Source organism: Cebus imitator, unplaced genomic scaffold (genome assembly GCF_001604975.1).
Source record: "Cebus imitator isolate Cc_AM_T3 unplaced genomic scaffold, Cebus_imitator-1.0 Scaffold350, whole genome shotgun sequence".
NCBI classification, from domain to species: domain Eukaryota; kingdom Metazoa; phylum Chordata; class Mammalia; order Primates; family Cebidae; genus Cebus; species Cebus imitator.
The window spans coordinates 753,842-779,795 of record NW_016107665.1 but is presented as its reverse complement, the minus strand read 5'-3'; the positions used below and the strand labels follow the sequence as shown (position 1 = coordinate 779,795).

Genomic DNA, 25,954 nt, shown 5'->3' with positions numbered 1-25,954 from the left:
TTTTTGAGATGAACTCTCACTCTGTCACCCAGGCTGGAGTGCAGTAGTGTAATCTTGGCTTACTGTAATTTTCACCTCCTGAGGCAGGCTCAAGCAGTTCTCCCACCTCAGCCTCCTGATTAGCTTGGGACCAGTTTTGCACCACCACACCTGGTTAATTTTTTGTGTTTTTGGTAGAGACTGGGCTTTGCCATGTTGCCAGGCTGGTCTCAAACCCTAGGCTCAAGTGGTCCATCCTCCTCGGCCTGCCAAAGTGCTGTGATTATAGGTGTGAGCCACTTTGCCCCTGCCAGATCAGTGACTTTTCCATGTTAAATTACAATTGTCTTAGTCAGATATGTTTCTCTCTAATGTATTATCCAGATTGAAAAAGTAATATGTCCTGGTAGGGTAAGAATGGTATTTTAAAAATTTACTGTTACTGTTTTTTAAATAGTAATTGTGTCTGATATTTATATATGCATTGAATGTATTTATACTATAGATTATATGACACTGACTATGGACTTTTGGGTGAAACCGACGGAAACAAGTAACAGTGTCTGCTTTATCAGAGTTTCTTTTCCTCTTCCTGATATTCTTCTTTCCAGTTTTCCCTTTCTTGCACCTGCAGTATAATATATACTTATGTCTGTGTGTATGCATATATCTTAATTCTGACAAAAAGAACTTCAAAACAGGATTATTCCTGCTAGATCAAAGTGGTGATGGTATTCTTGGGACAGGGATCAGATTGCCTTATCTTACATAATCAGCATTTGTTAATCATTTAATCATTTGCATTAACCAATTAATGTTGTCAGTTTCACCATATCTTTTATAGGAAAACATTGAGAAGAACTTAACAACTTGTAGATAACATCCAGTCAAATGAAATTACTTAACCTGAAACTTCTGGTTCCTGTTTTTTGTTTCTTCAGATGACTCTGTTAGACCAAATATGACTTTAAAGGCCATGATCACAGATCCAGAAGTCGTATTTGTTGCCAACCTGACAAAGGCTGATGCTCCTGCTCTGACAGCCTCGTTTCAGTGTAAACTTTCTCTGTCAACATCCAAACTTGAACAGATGATGGAAGCCTCTGTGAGAGATCTGAAAGTACTCGCTTGCCCTTTTCTCAGAGAAAAGAGAGGGAAAAACATTACCACAGTAAGAATTACCTTGTGGCCTAAACTTGGGTTGAAGAGTGGCAGAAACAGTTGATTCATGGAACTCTAGAGTATGAGAGCTCTGCAGGACTTTAGAGGTTGTTTATTGTGAACTTGCGGTTTTACATATAAAGACACTGAATTCCAAAGATGTTAAATGACTTAGCCATGGATGTGATGACCAAACTGAGGATTATCTCCAGAATGGTTTTATTTTCATATACCATCTTCTGTTGAGTAGCATTTGATAAAATTCAAAAATGTACAAATTAATATTCTTTTTCAACTGTTTCTTTTGTTCACCATAGTATACCTATTTAATGAATGAATGATATTTAGGCTTAAATTGAAAAAATTGGAATCATCTCTCCAAAAGCATTGGTGTTTGCTGTTACTGACAGTGAATGTCGGCTGGGTGTAGTGGCTCATGCCTGTAATCCCGGCACTTTGGGAGGCCAAGACAGGCTGATCATGAGGTCAGGAGATCGAGACCATCCTGGCTAACATGGTGAAATCCCGTCTCTACTAAAAATACAAAGAAAAAAAAATTAGCTGGGCATGGTGGTGTGTGCTTGTAATCCCAGCTACTAGGGAGGCTAAGGCAGGAGAATCGCTTGAACCAGGGAGGTGGAGGTTGCAGTGAGCTGAGATCCCCCCACTGCACTCTAGCCTGGGCGACAGTTCGAGACTCTGTCAAAAAAAAAAAAAAAAAAAAAGTGAATGTCAATTATATTTTCACATTATTATTGAAAAATATGATTTTTGTGAGTTAATTACCACACCAATTATTTTGTAGTATTGATAATTTTATGATAAGAGAATCATTATATTATGTGACTTATTTGTAGTGGTATTTTAAATAAAAAAAATTGTGGGCAAAGTGAACTGCATAAGGAAAGCATGAAGTCTGTACTTTATCATGAAATATTCTTTGACAGGATCGTCTTTATACATGTCACCAAAAGCTTATATCTATTAGCTCATCCTAATTCTTTCTCTTTTAGAGACAAGTGTCTCACTTTGTCACCCAGCCTGGAGTGCAGTGGTGCCATCTTAGCTCACTGCATCCTCAAACTACTGAGCTCAAGTAACTGTCCTGCCTCAGCCTCCTAATTAGTTAGGACTATTACTTGTCTAATTTTTAAAAAAAATTAATTTTTTTGTACAGAAGGGGTCTTGGTCTGTTGCCCAGGCTGGTCTTGAACTCCTGGCCTCAAGCAGTCCTTCTACCTTGACCTCCCAAAGTGCTGGGATAACGGGTGTGCACTACCATACCTAGCCTCATCCTATTTTTTAAGAAATAACAATTATGCAGTACTAATTGCTTCATTCAGTTCAGGTACAAGCTTATTCATTCATTTATTTAATCGTATGTAAGAATATAAGCTTCACAATTTGAAGATTTGACTTTTATTGTAATAAGAGCCATATATGATATTTCAGACTGACCTGTTAATCATCTGGAAACTGTTTATTTACCTACCTTACCATAGTCTTTAGCTCACTTTTATAGATATTTCAAAGATATATTTCATAGAGGACATCATTTAAAAACTATTATAGCAGAAAGAAACATTTTAAATGTACTAAATGTGCATTATCACTTAAAGATTTGGCACGATGAAATTCATCAGAACTGCCTAAAGTACTTTACCAATGTGTACAGACTTCTCATAGTTGAGAAGCGTCTTCAAAAGAGATTCTCAGCTAATTTAGTTTTGCCTTTTTGCTTTTAGAATAATAGCAGGCTGTAGTTAAAAATCCCAAGTTAAGTAAGACATGGTTCTTGGAAGTGTGTGTTACATATTTAATGGATCTATGGAAATGTGAACTTCATTTATCTGTTTATAGGTCTTGCAGCCTTGTTCTTTATTTATGGAAAAATGTCTGTGGGCTTCAGGAAAACAAAATATAAATATCAAGGTTAAAGAATTTATAATTAAGGTTAGTACTTACCATATTCTTTGAGTGAAAATTCTTATTTTTCCTCACAACATTGCATATTTTGCAGTTGAGACAGTATCTTTTGATGTCTCTCACAACTCAAGCATTATGCTAGTCATATATTCAGTAATAAGTAATTTCTAACATTAAAGTATATTTTTCTTTAATGCAAATGTTTGCTTCTATTTTCTTTAAAAGAGTACTTTTTACTATCTACAAATGATCAGGGTAGTTTTTCTCTATTATATTTGCATGTATGTGTTGGAGAGGTTGAGTTGGATGAGGGAAGACACGGGGTGGGAGGGAAGATAAGGTAAGAAAGGATGGAGAGAAGAGGTTGTTATTCCTTTATTTGTGATAAGTCATTTTTAGGCATTATTTGATGTATAAGTTGATTGAATTTAATAACTGTATGATTAAATTTTTTATTTGGCTTCAAATATTTGTAATGACACCTGTACAGTAGAAATAATTATTAGGGTTTACTGCTTTTTACTCTACATTTAAAGTATTGAGAAACATTACTTGTTTTCAGTGCCATTGAAATAATTGTTTTCCAATGGCATTTAGATTCGTGCCCAGTCACAAATGGAAGATGTAGAATACTTTCTGCAATCTGTTTTTCTGTTTACACAAAGGATACAAAAATGAATCATTTTTTGGTTAATTCCTTAATTTTTGGTTAATTGGTTAATGCCAGTAATGGTAGTGGCTTTACTTACATATGTTCGTGACCAACAGTGATTGAACTAAGGCTGAAACTCATTTCATTTGAAGTACAATGTAAATATTAATTTAGTTTTTTCTCAGTATTTTAAAATACTGAATAGTCTTAAAATGTATATTGTTAATGGATTTACTTTTAAAAATATATAAAGTAGTAAATGGGGGAAAAACTCCTTGAATTTTCATGTATTTTCTCTTAAGACATTAGGTTAGGTGCTGTTAAGACTTTACATTCTTTGAACATAAATGTATCGACTGATTCAACAAACGTTTTTGAGTTTTTACTGTGTATAAAAAAAATGTCCTTTATAAGGCATTGGAAATTCACAGCCCCTGCTGTCAAAAAACTTAATGACATATGCGGGAGAAATAAAGAAATCAGTGATCGTAGTTCTCAGTGCTAAAGGCATGGACAAGGTTCAGTTGGGAGCAAAGACATGGAGCCTTTAATTCAGACCAGGACATCAGGGAAAGCTGTGTAGAAGCAGGACTATTTGATCTGAGTTTTGAAAGTCTAATGGAGATTAAATAGATGGAGAGCATGGAAAGGTTTATCCAGACAGAACTGATAATGTGCACAAAGGCAGAGGTATGAAAAAATCCTTTTAAGACTTAGAGGGGTGGTCTCCATATGGCTGGAGAGAATGGTGTGGTGGAGTTGTAAGACCGGAAGCATTAATTATAAGTGACGTTAATAAGACAAGGAAAAAAAGTTGACAAGTACGTTAGGAAAGCAGTGTGTACTAGATCCTGCTTCTGATGATGTAATTATATCTCTTTACATTTTAAGTAGGGATTGTGAGGAGTGAATAATAAAGGAATACAGTTAACTTATTTAACCTAGTATTTCTGGGGAATTTCTGGCTAGCTGGCTGAATAGGCACTAGGCCACAAAGAGCTTTGCACATTAAGCTAAAGAGAGTTTGGATTTTATCTTGTGGGATAAAAAAGTTATAGAAAGTTGGTGAAGATTTTAAGCATAAGAATGACATGCTCAGATTTGGGTTGTAGAGAAATTATGCTGGTGGCATTGTGGAGGGTAGGCTGAGAGAGTGTTGGACATAGAAGGTATGTATCATCAGTGTAGAACTCAAGTTAGAATAATAGAAAATGAGGGAAGGGAGCAAAGAAAGGCACTATCCAAAGACAGTAAGAGGTAGAATCTGTAGATCTTGGGGTAAGCCAAAGGAGAGCTATGGTTTCCAGTCTTCGAGTTTTAGTAAGGCAAACGGAAGCAAATGCATATCTTCTTTTATTTTATTTTTTTAAGATCTTGTTGCTTAATGATATTTATGTGTGTCTTGACAAGGATCACACACTTTGGTTTAGTTAATGTGGCTGATTTTAAAATGAAGAATTTGTTTACATTTCTATACTTGTCTATTCACATAACACTATTTTGGTCTGAACTGATCAGTTTAACTTTAGATTTTGACTACTGACATATAACATTAGTTGCTTAATTCCAGATAACCTGAGTAGAAGTCAGTGTTGCGTGGTTAGTTGGCTTGACATGTAATTTTGTGTTCTCTCTTGTTTTTCTTGGTTATGAAATTATTTAAAATTTATGTTAGTTACTTTTTAACTTAAAAAATCATGTATGGATATATTGTCATCTGGGAAAGAATTTATTCTAAATATTTTTCTGCTTTTTTTTTTTTTTAAAGATTTCACCCATAATTCTTAATACTGTGATGACAATCATGGCTGCATTGTCTCCAAAAACAAAAGAAGATGAATCCAAAGATACAACTAAGGAAATGGAAAATCTTTGGGGTGTCAAATCGATTAATGATTATAACACTTGGTTTCTTGGTGTCGATGTGGCAACAGAAGTAACGGAAAGTTTCAGAGACATTGAACATTCATTGATAGAGGAAAATTGTGCTGTTCTTGTAGAATCAGTTCAGGTTACCTTAGAATGTGGCCTTGGACATCGAACTGTACCTTTATTATTGGCAGAGTCTAAGTTTTCAGGAAATATTAAAAATTGGACTTCTTTAATGGCTGCTGCTGCAGACTTGACGCTACAGGTATGGCCACTTCATTTAATACCTTCAGAGACAACTTATTGAAAATGCAATTTTGGAATTAAGATATAAGCTTTTCTTGTTTGTACATGGCCATCATGAGTATATATGTGAATAGATATTGTATTCGGACATTTAATTTGTTGATGTATTGTTTTTTGATAATTATTTTTTAAAGCTTGATTTGATAAATAATTTATGACAATAGAGTAAGAGAGTAAAGGAACATACACTCTCTATATTGTTAGGTGGGTTTTTAAAATGGCTAATAATATATAACATTAATATTTTTCCCACTGATCATAAAATACATAATTAAGGCCCAAAGACTCTCTTATCATTCTGTATGTATCTTTCCAGGTGCACTATTACAATGAGATTCATGCTGTCTGGGAGCCACTGATTGAGAGAGTGGATGGGAAGAGACAGTGGAATTTAAGGCTTGATGTAAGGAAATCTTAAAATATCTTTGGATAGAATGATACTGTGCGTATTCATTCCTAATTTTTAGTTCAGTGATTCTTAAGATGTGGTCTAGGATCCTTGAAACCCTTTTAAGGGCTCTGTCCATGAGGTCAGAACTCTTTTCATATATTGTTTTCATTCTCATTCTCTTATGAGTGTATAAGTGGAGTTTTCCAGAGACTACGTGAATGTGATACTGCAACAGATTGAATGCGGAACAGAAACGAGAATTTATCTGTCTTCCCTTAAGGCAGGCACTAAAGAAATTTGCATATTCTCCTCTTCTCACTGTATTTTTAAAGTAGTTATTTCTGATTACAATGTTATTTATATTAGCATGTAATTTTTATTTTTAAATGAATATTTAATTTTTTCAGTTTTGTTAATAGAGTGCATATTGGTAGATACAACATAAATTATACTGTTTAGTATACTCAGTGATTTTTTTTAAGGGTCAGACAAGAATATCTGAGAATTGCTATTCTAGTTAATAAACTCTTTGGTGTTACCTCTTTATGTTATTTTTTGAGAACACCTCAGTATCCTAGATACCGAAGCACGTTTTTCTTGATTAAAAGGAACTTGAGTCATATATTGTTAAGAAATTGTCATAGCATACTTCTTTGGGGCAGCCTAAGGAGTCAGGCATGGAAACGGACTCCACATATTCTTCTGTTAAAGATAAGTCACTTAACCTGTGTTCCAATTTCCTCTCAATAAAGAAGTAATATTTTTCTGACATGCCTTTCTTGGGCATAGGGAGGCTAACAAAGAATGTTTTACAAGGCTTTTGAAATACTGCTAGAACAAAAGCTGATGGAATCTGATGGCTAGTTAAGTGTTTACTATATTAATATTACTTATTTGAAGGTGTTATTGGTTAAAAAAAAATAGAAGGAAAGAAGCATTTCCAGGTGGCACCTCTAATAGGGATCACTTTAGACTTCAGGGTCCTCTTTGATTGCTCAGCAACACATAGTCACCAGTTGAAGGACACTGAATAAATAGCTGTACTCTGAGGAATGCATAAGAAACAAATATTTTAGCTGGCTTTGAATAATTTCATGACATAATTCTAAACTTTTCCCCATGTTTGGACTATGCTCTGAAGGAATGAATGTTGATCTCCATGGAATCAAAGTGAACCACTGTGTATTTTTGAAAATAAGACTTTTGTGGAACATCTGTTTAGCGTTTTTATTTTATTATCAGTTGGTTAATAAATTTGCTATGTTATTTTTCTTCATAGGTAAAGAAGAACCCAGTCCAGGATAAAAGTTTGCTGCCAGGAGATGATTTTATTCCTGAGCCACAAATGGCAATTCATATTTCTTCAGGAAATACAATGAATATAACAATATCCAAAAGTTGTCTTAATGTTTTCAACAATTTAGCAAAAGTATGTCTGAATTTTGCTTAGAATATTTCAAGTGGAGTTTTAAAATGAAACATGGATTTTTTTATCATCAAAATTTTTTATCAAAAAGTGTGTAGTTATGGTATAGGTTTTAGAAAGAATGTGTGTTTTTCAAAAATTTTACTGTGATGATATGTTCCTTTTCAGGGCTTTTCAGAGGGCACTGCTTCTACTTTTGACTACTCTTTAAAGGACAGAGCTCCTTTCACAGTAAAAAATGCTGTAGGTGTTCCCATTAAGGTGCGGCCCAATTGTAATCTCAGAGTAATGGGCTTCCCCAAGAAAAGTGATGTTTTTGATGTTGATGCTGGCCAGAATTTGGAGCTGGAATATGCCAGCATGGTACCTTCAAGTCAAGGGAACCTATCTATATTGAGCCGTCAAGAAAGCTCTTTCTTCACTCTGACCATTGGTATGTTATATTTATTTTCTTTTGAGGGCATTTTAGAAATTGTTGGTGTGGGCTTATTTTTGATAAAATATGAAAAAACATTTTGCTGCACATATCTGGAGAAACAACATTTGAAAAATATAATTGCTAACCTCTTGTTCCTTGTTTTCTAAACTTGAGAAAATTAAACTTTATTGATTTAAGGACTACTTTACAAAACTGTATTATTTTTATGCTCTTAAATAACACACACAGATAGATATATAATGTGTTTTTAAAAAGATAGGAGTTTAATGAGGAGAGAAAATAGCTATATTCAGAAGTCTTGAAATAGTGACACTGTGACAGAGAAAAAGATTGTTGCTATATAATTGAGAGAATAAAATTATAAGTTGGATTTTGTTTTATATTCAAAATCCCAAGAAAAATTGTTTTGGTCAAAAATTTTCTAACAGTAACTGGTCTTCTTTTTTTAGTTTATGTGTCTTAGAAAAGCATTTTGTGGTGATCATTTCTAGTCATGAAGAAAAATACTCATTATTTTGAGGTACTAATGATAATTCTGTCATACAGAAACATTGGCAAATTAATATTTGGAATTCTTTTCTCTTATGCACTGCCTTAGTACCTCATGGATATACAGAGGTTGCAAATATCCCCGTGGCCAGACCTGGACGGCGATTGTATAATGTACGGAATCCCAATGCCAGTCACTCTGACTCTGTCTTGGTACAGATCGATGCGACTGAAGGGAATAAAGTAATTACCCTTCGCTCTCCTCTACAGGTAATACTTCAGAGTGAACTGCATCACTTTCAGTGTATCAAGAAATATTCAATAATTTAGCTGAATATAGGAATATAGTAAAACTTCATTAGGTCAATGCTGATTATTCAGAAATAAATTGTAAACTGAAATGGCTTCTATTTACTACCCAACTTGCTTTGGTAATATTTATTTTAGATGTCTGTAGTTTTGTTAAATTAAAGCTCAGTTTTGTTTTCTATCTTTTAAGACAGCAAATTTAAAATGAATAAAGCTTTTTTGGTATATTCCTTTAAATATTCAGATCTGAGGATTATTGTAATTGTAGTTAGGCAACATTCCATTCTCTGCGTATGCCACTTGGATTATATTTTTCAAGTATGTATGAAGGAATATTGGAATGATCTACTCCTCTAAAAACATTTTAGCATCTTAATCTGTGTAAATATTTCTACTTTGAAGGTTTTTTCGACATTTTTCTTTTTCTCTGTATTACTACAGGTTTCAGTATATGGTCAGCAAAAGAACTATTTTTTTTTTTTCTATCTGTAACATCAGATAAAAATACAAAAGTTTCAAATTTTGGTTATTGTTATGTCTTAGTTTGTTATTTATTCCAGTGCATAACAGACTTTAGTCAAGGAAAGAGAGTTGTACTATTTTTCTTTCTCTCTCTTTTTTATTTTTTGCTATTCATTTCTGTTTAGTTATTATACATGATGCATTGAGAAAAGATTGTCACAGAGAAAAAATGGCTTAAATCTTCAAAGAATAATACATATTTGAAAGATAATATAGACTAATACTAAACATAAGCTTATAATATATGGAGCATTTGAATACCTTAATTTTCAACTGCCACTAAACATTAAGTTTAATATATGTAACACTTAAATATCCTAAAATTTTTCAATTGCCAGGAAAAATATTTTCCAGTATTGAGTTTGAAATATTTTAGATCTAAAAGTAATTGTGTGTGGCCCTCGTTTTTCTTTTGAACTTGTGTATCTTTTAAAAAATTTGTATGTCTTTTTGTCCAACAGATCAAAAACCATTTCTCCATTCCATTTATCATCTATAAATTTGTTAAGAATGTTAAGCTATTGGAGCGTATTGGGATAGCCAGACCTGAAGAGGAGTTCCATGTTCCTTTAGATTCATATAGGTAGTTACTTCTTTAAATGTACTGAGCATTAAAAAATTCATAATACGTATTTTTAATTTTGTGAATTGGGGATTTATATTCTGGAAAATAACTTCATATTTTTATTATGTAAAGATTGGTAAAAGCCAATTTTAAGACATATTCTTACATTAAGAAATACATTTACATTATATTATCATTGAATTTATCAGATGAAAATTCCTTATAATATGTTTGATGTCAGAATTTTTCTGAGTATTTTTATTAGATTGCCTTTGTATTTGAAATGAAAAAAATGTTTTAAGTTGTCTTTGTTTACAGAGTTTTTTTTCCCCCACTCCCCAGAAAGTTCCTCCACAAGTTGGGTATGTGATTTTGGGTGAATTTTGTAACCTTTTTTTCAACCCTGGTTTCCTCATCTGTACATCTGTAAAAACAGGAATAATAGCACCTATCTTGTAGAGTTGTCAGGAAGATTTAATAAGATTCTTTTTCTTAAGTTCTGGATCAAAACTTTATTCTCACTGTTTCCTCTTTCTGCAGATGTCAGTTGTTTATCCAGCCAGCTGGAATCTTAGAGCATCAGTACAAGGAATCCACCACTTACATTTCTTGGAAGGAAGAGCTTCATAGGAGCAGGGAAGTCAGATGCATGTTGCAGTGTCCATCAGTAGAAGTCAGCTTCTTACCCCTCATCGTGAATACAGTTGCTCTGCCTGATGAATTAAGCTACATATGTACACATGGGGAAGACTGGGATTTAGCTTACCTTATTCATCTTTATCCTTCTCTCACTTTGCGAAATCTTCTCCCATATTCTCTAAGATATTTACTTGAGGTATGTCTTTTGCATTTGGTTTGATTTTTATTGTTGCACAGAGTAAATTTTGATTGTTTTATGATATTTTTAATTGAGGCCAGTGTTTTATATAGCATATATGTAATTTGTAATTCCTTCATAATATTAATGATAGCGAAAACTGGCATAATATTTACTATGTGCCAGGAACTGTTCTGTGTACTTTGCATGTATCAGCCTATTTACTCTTTATGATAATCCTGATGTAGGTACTTATTAGGCCCATTTTATATATAAGGAAGCTGAGTTGAAAACAGGGTAAGTGACTGGCACAAGGTCCATAGCTAGGAAGTGGTAGAGTTGCGATTTGAACCTAGGCAGTTTGGCTTTTTGATCCCTGCCTCTTTGTGGCATCTTCTTTCAATTAAGAGCATGATCATCTCTTTATTAATTTAGTAAAATTCTATTAACTAAAAGGAAAAAATGAGAAAATATTTACTCTTACATTTTTTATTTAAAAATCAATATTGTGATTATTTCTTCAAGGTTCTATTGAAAATAAACCTTGGAAAATAAAAATAATTTACTGTCTGTCTTAAGAAGTAATAAGGATTTTCTAGTAATGGAATATGATAAATATTTTAAAATTTTTGTATGCCAGTATATTTTAAAATACTAAAATCTGGAAAGTATTTGGAACCTATTTTTTTTAATGTGATAATGAGCCATTCCTGAGTTGTGGAGACAAAAATTAATTAAATGACTTAAATAGTATTTATATAAGAGGAGTTTTTAGTAAGGAAACCTGGTGTACATGTTGTTATTCATTTTTCAAATAATTCCACCTTAGATTACCCATCAGAATAGTTTGATACCACTTTTCTTATTCCATTCATATGGGAACCATTAGGCATGGTATATGAATAGAGGATAAAACTGAAGGCCAGGCACTTAAGTGGCCCATTTAAAGCCATAGCGCTAATGGACAACAGCCAAGCTTCCTGAATCCAGCCTTTGACTCTTGTTATAGACCTGATTTTTTCACAAAACTATGGCTATTAGTCTCCTAATGGCCAAAGTTAGTTTCTGCCTGTGGCTATGGTATAGTGTTTGCTTTTTAGTCCTTAGTGAGTACTGGACATTTGTAATATGTAAGCATGGTACTGCACAGAAGACTTGGCAGTTAACTTGCAACTGGTAGGTTATTTAGCATTTGTGAAAAATATGGATTTTGTTATTTCAAAGGTTTTAAAAAAATCACTAAGAAAGTTTTTGTTTGGTTGTAGGGCACAGCAGAAACTCATGAGCTGGCAGAAGGCAGTACTGCTGATGTTCTGCATTCGAGAATCAGTGGTGAAATAATGGAATTAGTCCTGGTGAAATACCAGGGCAAAAACTGGAATGGACATTTCCGAATACGTGATACACTTCCAGAATTCTTTCCTGTGTGTTTTTCTTCTGACTCCACAGAAGTGACGACAGTCGATCTGTCAGTACATGTCAGACGAATTGGCAGCCGGATGGTACTGTCTGTGTTTAGTCCCTATTGGCTAATCAACAAGACTTCCCGGGTTCTCCAGTATCGTTCAGAAGATATTCATGTGAAACATCCAGCTGATTTCAGGGATATTATTTTATTCTCTTTCAAGAAGAAGAACATTTTTACTAAAAATAAGGTGTGGTTTTGTTTACGTAATAAGTTAAAACAGATAAATTTCTAATCTAGAAACTTGGGAATTATTTGCCTTCCCTAAAACCATGCTTACCTATTTGCTAAATGCCATTGGTATGAATTAGGCTCAAGGAGACTTAAGCATAATCAAATGGTATGTTAGAAACTAACTGGTTTCCTGAACCTGAATTGCCCTTTTCTCCAATGACTATAGAGTTACCTCTGTTCTTGAAGTGGTGGTAGTAGTAGTATGGTAGATAGAATAACTTGATTTTATGCACTTTACCAGTGATGAAATGGCATTTCTAAAGATGTAATCATTGAATTTGGCCTATATTAGTTGAGCCTTCCTATGTGTGAAGCACTCAGCCAGGCCTTCAGGAAAGAAACCTAATGGCTAAGCCTGGTCCTTTATGCTCTGTTCCCTTCTTTCCTCTTTAGGCTCATGTCTTGGTATTTCTTACCACATGCTTTCCCAGGGGCTCACCTGTAGGCTTTTGTGTAGGGTGTACCCTTTGCCTACAGTGCCTCTTCCCCTATTTGTTTCTCTGTCTTCCTCATCTTTCCTGATTATCTACTGTTCATCCTTTGGCATTGTGCCGAAGCCTAATATGTGTGAAGATTTTCTAACCATTTAAAATGGGTCTAGATATCCCATCCATGTTCTTACAGTAGTAATGGTTCTCAAATTTCAGTGTACATTAGAATCACCTAAAGGTTTTGTTTGTTTGTTTGTTTTTGAGATGGAGTTTTGTTCTTGCTGCATAGGCTGGAGTGCAGTGGTGTGATCTTGGCTCACTGCAACCTCAGCCTCCCACGGTCAAGCGATTCTCCTGCCTTAGCCTCCTAAGTAGCTGGGATTACAGGTGCCTGCCGCCATGCCTGCCTAATTTTTGTATTTTTAGTAGAGACAGAATTTCACCATGGTGGCTAGTGTGGTCTGAAACTCCTGATATGAGATTATCTGCCTACCTCAGTCTCCCAAACTGCTGGGATTACAGGTGCGAGCCACTGCACCTGGCACCTAAAGGGTTTTAAACACTGATTGCTGGGTCCTGTCTCTAGAGTTTGATTCAGTAGGTCTAGGTGTGATTTGAGAATTTGCATTTCCAACAGGTGATGCTTTGGGATCTCCACTGTCTTTGAGTGTTTATTAAAACATGATATTGTAGTTGTAATTGCTTGTTTATGTGTCTGACCTCTAGTTGTCCTCAGGTTTTTTTACAGTCTAATTGGGTGGGTGAGGGTGAGATTAACAAGGGCATAGTTTGATCTCTTCTGTGAATCTTTATCTAAATCCCAGAACCAGAAGTAAACGATTTACCCTCTCACCTTGATAGCATTTTTTGCCTCTTCTATGGCTCTTATCCCATCAAGTCTTGTATGATATTTTTGAGTATGTATTTCCTAGTCTCTCTTTCTAGTTGGAAGCTCATTGAAGACAGGAACTGTGTCCTGTTGTCTTCCATTCTGCCTATCACAATGTCTTTAATGCAGTGTCTGCTGAATAATGTTAAAGACATCAATTCTCTATATGCTAGGACTTTAAAAATTTGTTAGCTCTGTATCATAGGTCTATCACTGAAAAACATCATTTTGCTTTATAATTCTTTTTAAAAAAAATACAGAATCTCATTGGTATCTAGCTTTAGGTTTACTATACTCATTGCATAGGTGAATGAGAAAGTCAGAACTTTGTTTTCATTTTATTGTTCCCTAGAGTTTTTTGTGGTTCTGTTACCTGTTTGCTATATGACTTTGATTATATTTTTCTGTGTCCTATAGTACTAAAGAAATTTCTAGTAGTCCAGCAACTTTCTATCAGATAAAATTATTATTATTATTATTTTTGAGACAGAGTTTCACTCTTGTTACCCAGGCTGGAGTGCAATGGCGCGATCTCGGCTCACCGCAACCTCCGCCTCCTGGGTTCAGGCAATTCTCCTGCCTCAGCCTCCTGAGTAGCTGGGATTACAGGCACGCACCACCATGCCCAGCTGACTTTTTGTAGTTTTAGTAGAGACGGGGTTTCACCATGTTGACCAGGATGGTCTCGATCTCTTGACCTCGTGATCCACCCGCCTCGGCCTCCCAAAGTGCTGGGATTACAGGCTTGAGCCACCGCGCCCAGCGCAGATAAAATTATTGTAGTGTTTTAGGTTTCTTGTATGATGATATGTGCTCTCTGGTATAGGTACAATTAAAAATTTCAACTAGTGCCTGGTCCAGTAGTTTCTCGTTGGATACAGTGGGAAGTTATGGTTGTGTGAAGTGTCCTGCCAACAATATGGAATACTTGGTGAGTTCTGCTTGCTTATTTACTTTTGATTCAATTCACCTTTTCTACAGTTCAATGAACAACTCGGCTCCTAAAGGGTACAGAAATTTGAATTTAAAGTGATATATATAAGGCTGTTATCACTACAGATTTTTTTGGCCGCTGATACCAGAGCACAACCTGAATGTGTCTAAGTTTAAGACAGTGAGCTTAATCCATCCAAGAGAGCAACTTGGAAAATATTCACAGTATGCTAGAGTCCTTATTCTATACCACCCCTTGCCAGACATTTCTTAAATCTTAAATTTGACTAGTATGAAAATTTGAATAATCTGGTGCCAATTGACCTATTTTATTACTACTTCAAAATTTTAATTTTACTAATAATAGATAATAAAGCAGCAAAACGGGCCAGAATACAAATTATAATGCAATTTATGTTTGGAATTTTTAAAAGTAAAGAATGCTAGACATATTAAATCTGTCATTGCAAGTCATTAGTTAAATTACTAATTGATATTTCTTGAGTTCTTGCGCCAAACTAAGGAACTAAAAATTTTTTTCTTAGAAGATAATCTGTAGTAGAATATAACTTGTAGTTGCTTTATTTAAGAATTCTTATTTTAAAATGTTTTAAGAAGTTGGTGTGTGAATGAGGGGCTGTGTGTATATTTCAAAGATGTTGAATAAACTGGAAAATAAGCTTGTTTCCTTTCCACAGGTTGGTGTTAGCATCAAAATGAGCAGTTTTAATCTTTCACGAATCGTTACCCTGACTCCCTTTTGTACCATTGCAAACAAGTCATCATTAGAACTAGAAGTTGGTGAGATTGCACCTGATGGCTCAATGCCAACTAATAAATGGAACTATATTGCTTCTTCAGAGGTAACATTTTTCTCTATTACAACTGGTTCCTAAGATATACAAATAAATGTTGACATCTAAATAAGAATTGTATATACCTCTTTTTCATACTCTATGATATTGATGTGTTAAAATACAATACCCAGCTTTGAAAGATTCTTTTCATTACCATATTTTTAAGAAACAATAAAAGTTTTGATAATACTTACCACTAGCCCAGTCTAGATCATTAATAGTCTTTTTTCTAATTCTTATATGTATAGAATGTGGATATGTACTGTAAAAAGTACGTAGATATTATGTACTATGTAGTGTCTCCATAGTCAAGATAATGCCTCTATATTCAAGAAGCTATAATCTTAAAAGAGTTATAAAAGTCAGCACATGGAGAGGAAGATAGCATATGCTAAGTTATAGGTGGTTATAGAATTTCTGACTAGGTGAGCTGGAAATTTCTTTGAGCTAAAATTTCGCCCTTTCTCTTTACTGAAAAGGAAACTGAGTTTCAGAGTTTTCCAAGGTTGATAAAGTCATTGGTAGTTGAAATCATGGTGCTATAGATGAAAAGGTAAAAGTTTCACAGAAGAGTTGGATTTGAACTAAGCTTTTCATGCTCAGTAAGATAGGAGGAGGTAAAGCAAATGGGGCAATGTGTGCCAAAAGAGGACAGGTGCAAAAATAAACACTAGAGCTTGATCTTAACTGAGTTTTCAACCAAACAGCTGACGCTCAGGATAGTTGAAGATCAATTTCCACTGTTTAAAGAAAGATTCTGAAGTTATTTTAAAAATGTTTAGCAAAAGACTCAAAAGGAAGGATTCCAATAACAGTATACACAAAGTTAGAGCTCTAAGAGCCGTGTGTTCACGGCCCTTAGAATGATCACCGTAAACTCAGCAACAAATAAGTGCTCATTATCTTTTTATCTTTATTGTGAGTTTGATTATGTAGTATTTTTAATTGAGAAATAGAATTTACCTAGTATATTCCATAACAAAAAAAATTCCATTTTTTTATTGGGAACTAAATCTTCAGTTTTATAAGTAAAACTGATGCTCAAAGAAGTAAGTATATGGTCTGATTAATATCAAACAGCTAGAAGGGTGGTGTCAGAACTTCCAGCAAGGTCTGTGCTGTTCTCTCTTGACTTTAGTTGTCTTTCTGCTTTACCTAGGATAAGATACTCTGTGAAATAATTCATCATATATTAATGAATTAAAATGGGATATACAAAAAAGCAATTGAGGTTATAATTTTAAATAATTGAAATTAATTGTATAATTCTTAATCAACAGGCTCTTCAGTTTCTCATATTGTAATATACCATAAATGCATATAGATTAATCTATCTGTATTCTCCTGATGAAATTTCATTGGTTTCACAGTCATTATATTGTCAGTAATCTTACTATGAGATGTGGAGTATATATTTTTAGAAACTTCATAATAATTTAATCAAGAATCAGAATTTAAAATTTAATTAATGTCTTATTTATTATATTACAGTATTGTCTTAAGACTGATAATAACTTTTATATTTTCAGTGCCTTCCATTTTGGCCTGAAAATTTGTCAGGCAAACTTTGTGTAAGAGTGGTGGGCTGTGAAGGATCTTCCAAACCGTTCTTTTATAACCGACAGGATAATGGCACTTTATTGAGCTTAGAAGATCTGGTAAGTGTCCATATTTTAAAATAAAATTTTTTTGATTTCTAAAAGTTGCTTTGAGGTATTTCAGTAAACCATGCTATCAAAATCTACTGGTAATTATTTGAAGGTGCTGCTATATCAATATGTCATGCCTACATATATTTGTAACAGATCCAGAGCCAGTTTGCTTTTCAGTAAGAACTTAAGAAAACAGGAGAGGCGTGGTGGCTCAACGCCTGTAATCCCAGCACTTTGGTAGGCCAAGGCGGGTGGGTCGTGAGGTCAGGAGTTTGAGACCAACCTGGCCAACATGGTGAAGCCCCATCTCTACTAAAAAATACAAAAATTAGCCAGGCATGGTGATGCATGCCTGTAATCCCAGCTACTCGGGAGGCTGGAGCAGAACAATTGCTTGAACCCAGGAGATGAAGGTTGCAGTGACCCCGAGTTCTTGACACTGCACTGCAGCCTGGGTGACAGAGCGAGATTCTGTCTCAGAAAAAAAAAAAAAAAGAAAAGAAAACAAAGTTTTTGTGTTTTACATAATATTGAAATTTCCATATGTAAGTGTAGATTAAACCAATTTATCAAACATACATTTTTTTTCCTACAATAGGATGGGGGTATCTTGGTGGATGTAAACACTGCTGAACATTCAACTGTCATAACTTTTTCTGATTACCATGAAGGATCTGCACCTGCCTTGATAATGAACCATACACCATGGGACATCCTCATATACAAACAGAGGTATGAGAAAAAGGGGTTAATGGGAAATACTTATATTGGTCCACAGTAACTTCTGGGAAACACTTTGGTTTCACATTCAAAATGTTTTTAGATTTTAGAAAGATGATATGGAACACATGGTGTTTGAATACCCTTAGCATGTTTTGAGATAACGCTCTGTAAACACATTAATATTTCTGCAGCAAAAGTGATGAAGATTCACATCAAATAGGATAAATAGAAACTATTAATAGTTTCATATCAGGTCAGGTTTTGCTGCCAAATAAGTTTTGACACCAAATTTCCAGAAAAATATTTGGGCTTTTAAAGCTTTTAAGATATCAGAATGGCAGATAAGGGAGTGAACCTGTTTAAGTATTACCTTTCCTATGTAATCTGGTAGTGCTCAGTGAACTTCTTCTTATAAATCTGCATCTAGTCTTTTTGGGTAGGAGTAGTAGAAGGTTACATGAGAAGACGATGAGGAAATAGTGGTGTTGAATGTATAGCATTGGCTGATAGGAATTTCGTTATTCTTGCATTTGCTGTCATTTGGTTTGGATGATGCCGTTATTTAATGGTAGAGAATTTAAGCCCTTAAAAATAATTTTATTTATAAAATTATATATATTTATATTAATATATGTATATATGTTTATACACATATATACACATATAAACATATGTATAAATGTAAATTCCTTAAAAATTTCCCTAGTCTTAATTCTAATGGAGTGAATCCAGTGAGAGATTTAAAAGTACATATTAGGATTAAAATCTAGTTGGATTACTTTTTTCTCCCGGTTCTCTGGATTGTTTTTTGCATTAAATGGACAAATGCTTCTTAAACTTTAATCATCAATTTTAAAATCTCCTGGGAGTCTTGGTCAGATGCAGATTTTGATTTAGTAAATTTTGGATGGGGCCCAGGACTTAGCATTTTCCACAAGTCCCCAGGTAATCCTTGCTGCTTGTTTACTGACCACAATTTGCATAGTAATGGTATGGACATAATTTTTTTTGGTTGCTATGACCCATGATACATCTTAAGTATTGTATTTGATTTAAAAGCTTAGCTGGTTGTGGTAATGCATAACTATAGTCACAGCTACTTCAGAGGCTTCGGTAGGAGGATCTCATGAGCCCAGGAATTTGAGGCTGTAGTGCAATATGATCTTACCTCTGAATGGCCACAGCACTCCAGCCTGGGAAACATAGGGAGACCCTGTCTCTAAAAAAAAAAAAAAAAAAAAATGTTGAAATTTAAGCACTGAGTGAAGTTCTTCTGCTACTAAAGATATTTATTGTTCACAGCCGTTTCTACAGGTGGACTTTGATCTGCCAATCTGTTTACCCTAATGAATTCCATTGGTATGATTCCACTTGGATCAATTGCAGGTGCCGTGAAGCTTCAGAAATGGCAATATTCTGTTTCCCCAAGCTTAAAAACCATTAGTTTATTAGACATTTTAGGGTACTTGTTTTTAGGTAGAGTTGTATTTTATTAACCAAAGCAATTTCATAGGACTCTTGTGCTAATCCCCTCCTCAGTAAACTACAGGTTTGAGTTTTTTAACTCCAAGATAATCTGATCTTCTCTCTGTCCGTTGTGTTTTAGTGGGTCACCAGAAGAAATGGTCTTGCTGCCAAGACAAGCTCGACTTTTTGCCTGGGCGGATCCTACTGGTACCAGAAAACTTACATGGACATATGCAGCAAATGTTGGGGAACATGATCTATTAAAGGTATCATTTGATGTGAATGAGTGCTATATGAGTTACCTGACAATAAAGAAAGTAGAGAAGCTGTCTTCACTGACTCCTTGTCCTAACTGAACTAAAAATGAATTGGAAGTATTTCCAGAATAAGCAGCTTTTGGACTTTAGATGGCGAATACTGTAGTTCTGACCAATATGTTATCCTGGATCAATCTAAACAATTTAAAAAATAGACAGTTTAAAAAATAGACCTGCCTCATCTTGCCCAAGTAAAGACCACTAAAGCACCCTTTTTATTTACCTATTTTAAAAGGAAGGAATTGTAAGACTAAGTTAAAAACAACTTTATTTTGAACATATCTATGCCACCTTTGGCTATGAGTTTTTAAAGCATGTCTTCCTAAACACAGCTATATATTTTGTTAATTAATGGAGTCGGCAAATTACCCTATGTAAGAAATTTAGTGAAATATTTATTGAAACAGTATTTAGGGAGTTGAATTGATTAAATGTGTTATTTTTTATACTCTCAGCATCTGAAAGGGCCCTAAGAATTTACCAGCCTCCCATCTGATATAGGAATTGCTTCTGCATTAGTAGCAGATCATTTAGTTTCTGTATGAATATATTCCATGATGAAAGAGTTTAAATAGTGTCATTGTCCACTGTTCATCATCCAATACCGCCAGCTCTTAAAAGGCTTTCTTGACTTTTGCTTTAAAATGGTAATTGGCCAGCAGTGATTGAATTATCTTCATTTCTTCTCTCCTCACATTTAATACTATTTAGCAACCGTAGCTCCCAGTAAGTAGCATGTAGATACTAGAGAGAAGGTGGCAATGACATTCTGGAGGAGAATTTAAAGGCCTGTGTATAGAAGCAGATCCAGGAAGAATTCTGTTAACAGCGTGATCAGGTTTTTCAATTTTTAATGTTTCTCTTCTATTTGGTGTTAGAGAACAAGACAGTAGGAAGAGAGGGTGATTCCACCTCAGTCAGCAGATAATCTGTCAGGTATTAAAAATTGAGCTATAAGCAAGGAAATAGTTCATGTCCTTTTCCACTCACTTGGTCAAAGAAGGGAGTTCTGCCCCAGGCCAAGTGGACATGACAGGGAAGTTCAAAGAAAGTCATACATTGTTGGCCAACACTAGGTTTACACAGATCTTTCCTCATTTAAGTATGATAAACAGAAAAAAACTCAACATGGACTTTGTGAAAAAACTAAGTCATTAGAAAAAGGTAGCATTATCCTGTTGATTCAGAGGGTAGTTATGCCTCTGAAAAATTTTTTATTACAGAACCAGAAGAAGCATTTCAAAATGTATGCCTGGCATTCTCAACTAGGTTATAAAGACATGACGACTATGAAATAAGAGAAAGCCAGGTGAAGTAAAAGACAAAGATAGCAAACTAAAGTGCAAAGGGAGAGGGAAAGCTATATATATCCTATTTAATCCTAAATTTTAGTTAGAGAAATTGTAGATTTAAGATATGTCTTTTTAAAAAAGCTATCAATTAGTAGAACTCAAATCAGTGAGAAAGGAATTTCAAAGCAATGAGAAAATGAAAATAAATAAAACTTTGCCCTTATAGTAAAAGCATGAAACCTAAGAAAGTATATAATAAATGACAAATACATTTTATTGAGGACATATCATATATTAATGCTTTTTATATATTAACACTAATTCTTATGATAGGAACATTGAACTGCTGGTTGGGATTCAAAACCAGGGCTGTATGACTTAAGCCTATGAACTTTTTCTACTAGACCATGCTTCCTATCAGTTATGTCAGTAAATAGAAATGATTTAAATTCTATTAAAAGACAAAACATTCAGATTAAATTAAAAAATAAGATTTAACTCTAAATTGTTTACAAGAGTTTTGTTTCAGCCAAGCTAACAGAAAATTATAACCATGAAGAGAGATGGTAAAGATTTAATAAGCAAATGGAAGTAAAAACAAAGCAAAGTTGTGATTTTAATTTCTTTCTTTTTAAAAATTTATGTACAATAGTTGTACATTTTGGGGGAATACATGTGATATTTTGATACATAAAATGTGCAATAAAAAAGTTGGAGTAATTGGCATATCTATCACCTCAAAAATTTCTCTTTATATTGGGAACATTCTAAATCTATCTATTTTGAGGTACAGAATACATTATTGTTAACTATAATAATCCTGTATTAGCTAACACAAGATCTTATTCCTTCTGACTATATTTTTGTACCCACTAACCTCTCTTATTCCCTCCTATCCCCTTCTCATCCTTTGGTAAACAATAACAACTCTATAAAATAAAATCCACTTTTTTTAGGCTCCCACATATGAGTGAGAACATGCGGTATTTGTCTCTCTGTACCTGACTGACTTCACTTAACATAATGACCTCCAGTCCTGTCCAGTTGCTGCAAATGACAGGATTGCCATCATTTTTATGACTGAATAATATTTCATTCTGTATATGTAGTACATTTTCTTTATCCATTCATCTATTGATGGACATTTAGGTTGGTTCCATATGGTGGAGTGCTGCAATAAATATGGGACTACAGATATCTCTTTGATATCCTGATTTCCTTTCGTTGGGATGTATACCAAGCAGTGGAATTGCTGGATTATGGTTCTATTTTTAGTTTTTTGAGAAAACTCCATACTGTTTTCCATGTAGGTCTACTACTTTACATTCCCACCAGCACAAGCTTGGTGAATGTTTTGAGTTCCTTGTATTTTCTGATTATTAATCTCTTAGTATACAGATAGTTTGCTAATACTTTCTCTCTTTCTGTATGTTGTCTCTACTGTTGATTGTTTCCTTTGCTGTGCAGCCTTTTAGCTTAATATAATCCTGTATGTTTGTTTTTACTTCTGTTGATCATGCTTTTGAGGTCTTATCCAAAAGGTCTTTGCGTAGACCAATGTCTCCAGTGTTTTCTTTAAGATTTTTTTTTTGTGGTATCAGGTCTTAAATTTAAGTCTTTAATCTATTTCAGTTTTATTTTTGTATATGTAAGAGTTAGGGGTCTAGTTTAATTCTTCTGCATTATATGGTTATCCAGTTTTCCCAGTATCATTTATTGAAGACACTGTCTTTTCCCAGTATATCCTCTTGTCACCTTGTGGAAGATGAGTTGGCTATAAATGCATGGATTTATTTCCAGGTTCTCTATTCTGTTTTATAGACCTGCTTTTTATGCCAGTATCACATTGTTTTGGCTACTACGACTGTGGTATATTTTGAGGTCAGTTAGTATGATGTGTCCAGCTTTATTCTTTTTGCTCAGAATTACTTTGGCTATTTGGGGTCTTATGTGGTTCCATATGAATTTTAGGTTTTTTTCTATTTCTGTGAAGAATATCATTGATATTTTGATATGGATTGCATTGGTCTTATAGATCGCTTTGGGTAGTAGAGACATTTTAACAATATTAAATTCTTATAAACCATGAATAAGGGATATCTTTTCATTTTTTGATGTCTTCTTTCATTTCTTTCATTAGTGTTTCATAGCTTTTTCCAGTTTGGTTAAATCTTATTCCTAGGTGTTCTATATTTCTTGTAGCTATTGTAAATGGGATTGCTTTCTTGATTTCTTTTTTAATTTGTTTTTTGTTGGCATAGAGCTATGCAATTGATTTTTTTTTGGAGACAGGGTCTTGCTCTGTCACCTGGGCTGGAGTGCAGTGATGTGATCATGGTTCACTGCAGCCTCAACCTCCCAGGCTCAAGTAATTCTCCCACCTGAGTCTCTCGAGTATCAGGGACTACAAGTGTATACCACCAATCCTGGCTTTTATTTTTATTTTTGGAGAGATGGAGTTTTGCCATGTTGCCCAGGTCTCAAATTCCTGAGATCAAGTGATCCACCCACCTTGGCCTCTGAAAGTGCCGGGATTACAGGCATGAGCTACTGTGCTTGGCCATTTGATTTTTATATATTGATTTTGTATTGTGCAACTTTACCAAATTTATCTGTTTTAATAGGTTGATTTTTAAAAATTATGTGTGTGGAATCTTTAGGTTTTTCTAAATACGTTGTTTGTGAGCAAGGATAATTTGACTTTTTTTTTTTTCCCCCTCAAATTTGCATGCCCTTTTTTTCTTTCTTTCGCCTAAGGGCTCTGACTAGGACTTCACTCTGAAATAAAAATGGTGAAAGTGGGCATCCTTGTCTTGTTCTAGATCTTAGAGGAAAGGCTTTCAATTTTTTCCTCTTCAGTATGATATTAGCTGTGGGTTTGTTACATATAGCCTTTATAATTTTGAGGTATGTTCCTTCTGTACCTAGTTTGTTGAGAGCTTTTGTCATAAAAGAATATCAAATTTTGTCAAATGCTTTTTTGGCATCTGTTGATGGTTTTTGTCCTTGATTCTGTTAATGTCATGTATCATATTAATTTGCATATGTTGATCCATCCTTGTATCCCTATCATGAATCTCACTTGATCATGATTGATCTTTTTAATGTGTTATTGCATTAAGTTTACTAGTGTTTTGTTGAGAATTGTAGTTGTTATATCTTTGTCTGGTTTTAGTAACAGCATAATGCTGGCCTTGTAAAATCAGTTTAGAAGTATTCCCCCTTTTTCCATTTTTTTTGAAGAGTTTAAGTAGAATGGTTCTAAGTTTATTTTATTTTATTTTTTTTTGGAGATGGAGTCTTGCTCTGTTGCCAGGCTGGAGTGCAGTGGCACGATCGCTGCTCACTGCAAGCTCTGCCTCCCAGGTTCAAGCGATTCCCCTGCCTCAGCCTCCCAAGTAGCTGGTACTACAAGCACGTGCCACCATGCCCAGCTAGTTTTTTGTGTTTTAATAGAGACAGGGTTTCACCTTGTTGGCCAGGATGGTCTAGATCTCCTGACCTCATTATCCACCCACAAATCCCAGCACCTTCCAAAGTGCTGGGTTCATAGACGTGAGCCACCGCACTGTGCCTGGCCATAAGTTCATTTTTGAAGTGTTTGGTAGAATTCAACAGTAAAGCCATCAGGTCCTGTGCTTTCCTTTTATGGAAGACTTTTTGTTATTGCTTTGATCTTGTTACTTGTAATTGGTCTGCTCGAGCTTTGTGTTTCTTTTAAAATAATTTTTAAAAATTGACACATAATTGTACATACTTATGGGGTACATAATGATCAGATCAGAGTATTTAATGTATTTGTGTCTTTCTCATTTCTTTGTGTTGGGAACATTCAGTATCCTTTTTCTAGCTATATATGTAACAACAATAATAATAATAATTTCGTTTACTATAGTCGTCCTGCAATGCTATGGAACACTAGAACTGATTGCTTCTATCTTGCTGTAATTTTGTATCCTTTAAAAAAACTTTCCCTATCCCCCTTCTGCCTATCCTTCCCAGCCTCTAGTATCCACTATTCTAATTTTTACTTTATGAGAACCAGCCGTTTTTTTAGCTACCACATATAACTGAGAATCTGCAGTGTTTAACTGTCTGCTCCTGGCTTATTTCACTTAACATGACGTTTTCCAGTTAGGTTTTCTGTTTCTTTGGGGTTCATTATTAGTAGACTGTATGTGTCCAGAAATTTATCTCTTTCTTCTCTGTTTTCCAATTTGTTGGCAGATAGTTGTTCAAAATAGTCTCTAATGATCCTTTTATATTTCCTTGGTATCAATTCTTATGTCTCCTTATTCATGTCTGCTTTTATTTGGGGCCTTCTCTCTTTTTGTAGTCTAGCTGAAAGTTTGTCCATTTTATGTTTTCAAAAAACTTACTCTGTTTCATTGATTTTTTGTATTTTTTAGTCTTAATTTTATTTATTTCTGCTTTGATCTTTATTAGTTTTTTCCTTCTACTCTTTTTGGGTTTGGTTTATTCTTGCTTTTCTAAATCCTTAAGGTATATTTGTTAGGTTGTTTATTTGAAATTTTCTGTTCTGATATAGGCATTTATTGCTGTAAACTTCCTTCTTAGTGCTCCTTTTGCTGTATCCTATAAATTTTGATATATTGTGTTTCCATTTTCATTTGTTTTATGAAAATTTTATATTTCCTTCTTAATTTCTTCATTGACTTATTGTTCAGGAAGGTGTTATTTAATTTCAATGTGTTTTTATACTTTATACGTTTCTCTTGTTATTGATTTCTAGTTTTATTCCCTTATAGACAGAAAAGATACTTGATATAATTTCAGCTTTTTGAATTTTTTGTGACTTGTTTGGTAGCCTACCATATGGTCT

At 34.2% G+C, this 25,954-nt stretch overlaps 1 protein-coding gene across 5 annotated transcripts in view; it reads left to right on the top strand.

Moving 5' to 3' along the window:
• VPS13C (vacuolar protein sorting 13 homolog C) overlaps positions 1–25,954 on the top strand; it is a 198,977-nt gene that overhangs the window by 131,620 nt on the left and 41,403 nt on the right. For all 5 annotated transcript variants that reach the window (XM_017506167.2, XM_017506165.2, XM_017506169.2 and 2 more), the window contains 15 exons: positions 921–1,150; positions 3,001–3,093; positions 5,487–5,852; positions 6,210–6,296; positions 7,564–7,713; positions 7,879–8,143; positions 8,748–8,908; positions 9,931–10,052; positions 10,575–10,869; positions 12,117–12,506; positions 14,697–14,801; positions 15,502–15,666; positions 17,190–17,318; positions 17,911–18,044; positions 19,642–19,768. In XM_017506167.2, the coding sequence (XP_017361656.1) occupies positions 921–1,150; positions 3,001–3,093; positions 5,487–5,852; positions 6,210–6,296; positions 7,564–7,713; positions 7,879–8,143; positions 8,748–8,908; positions 9,931–10,052; positions 10,575–10,869; positions 12,117–12,506; positions 14,697–14,801; positions 15,502–15,666; positions 17,190–17,318; positions 17,911–18,044; positions 19,642–19,768 (2,819 nt within the window). The remainder of the gene's footprint in view (positions 1–920; positions 1,151–3,000; positions 3,094–5,486; positions 5,853–6,209; positions 6,297–7,563; positions 7,714–7,878; positions 8,144–8,747; positions 8,909–9,930; positions 10,053–10,574; positions 10,870–12,116; positions 12,507–14,696; positions 14,802–15,501; positions 15,667–17,189; positions 17,319–17,910; positions 18,045–19,641; positions 19,769–25,954) is intronic.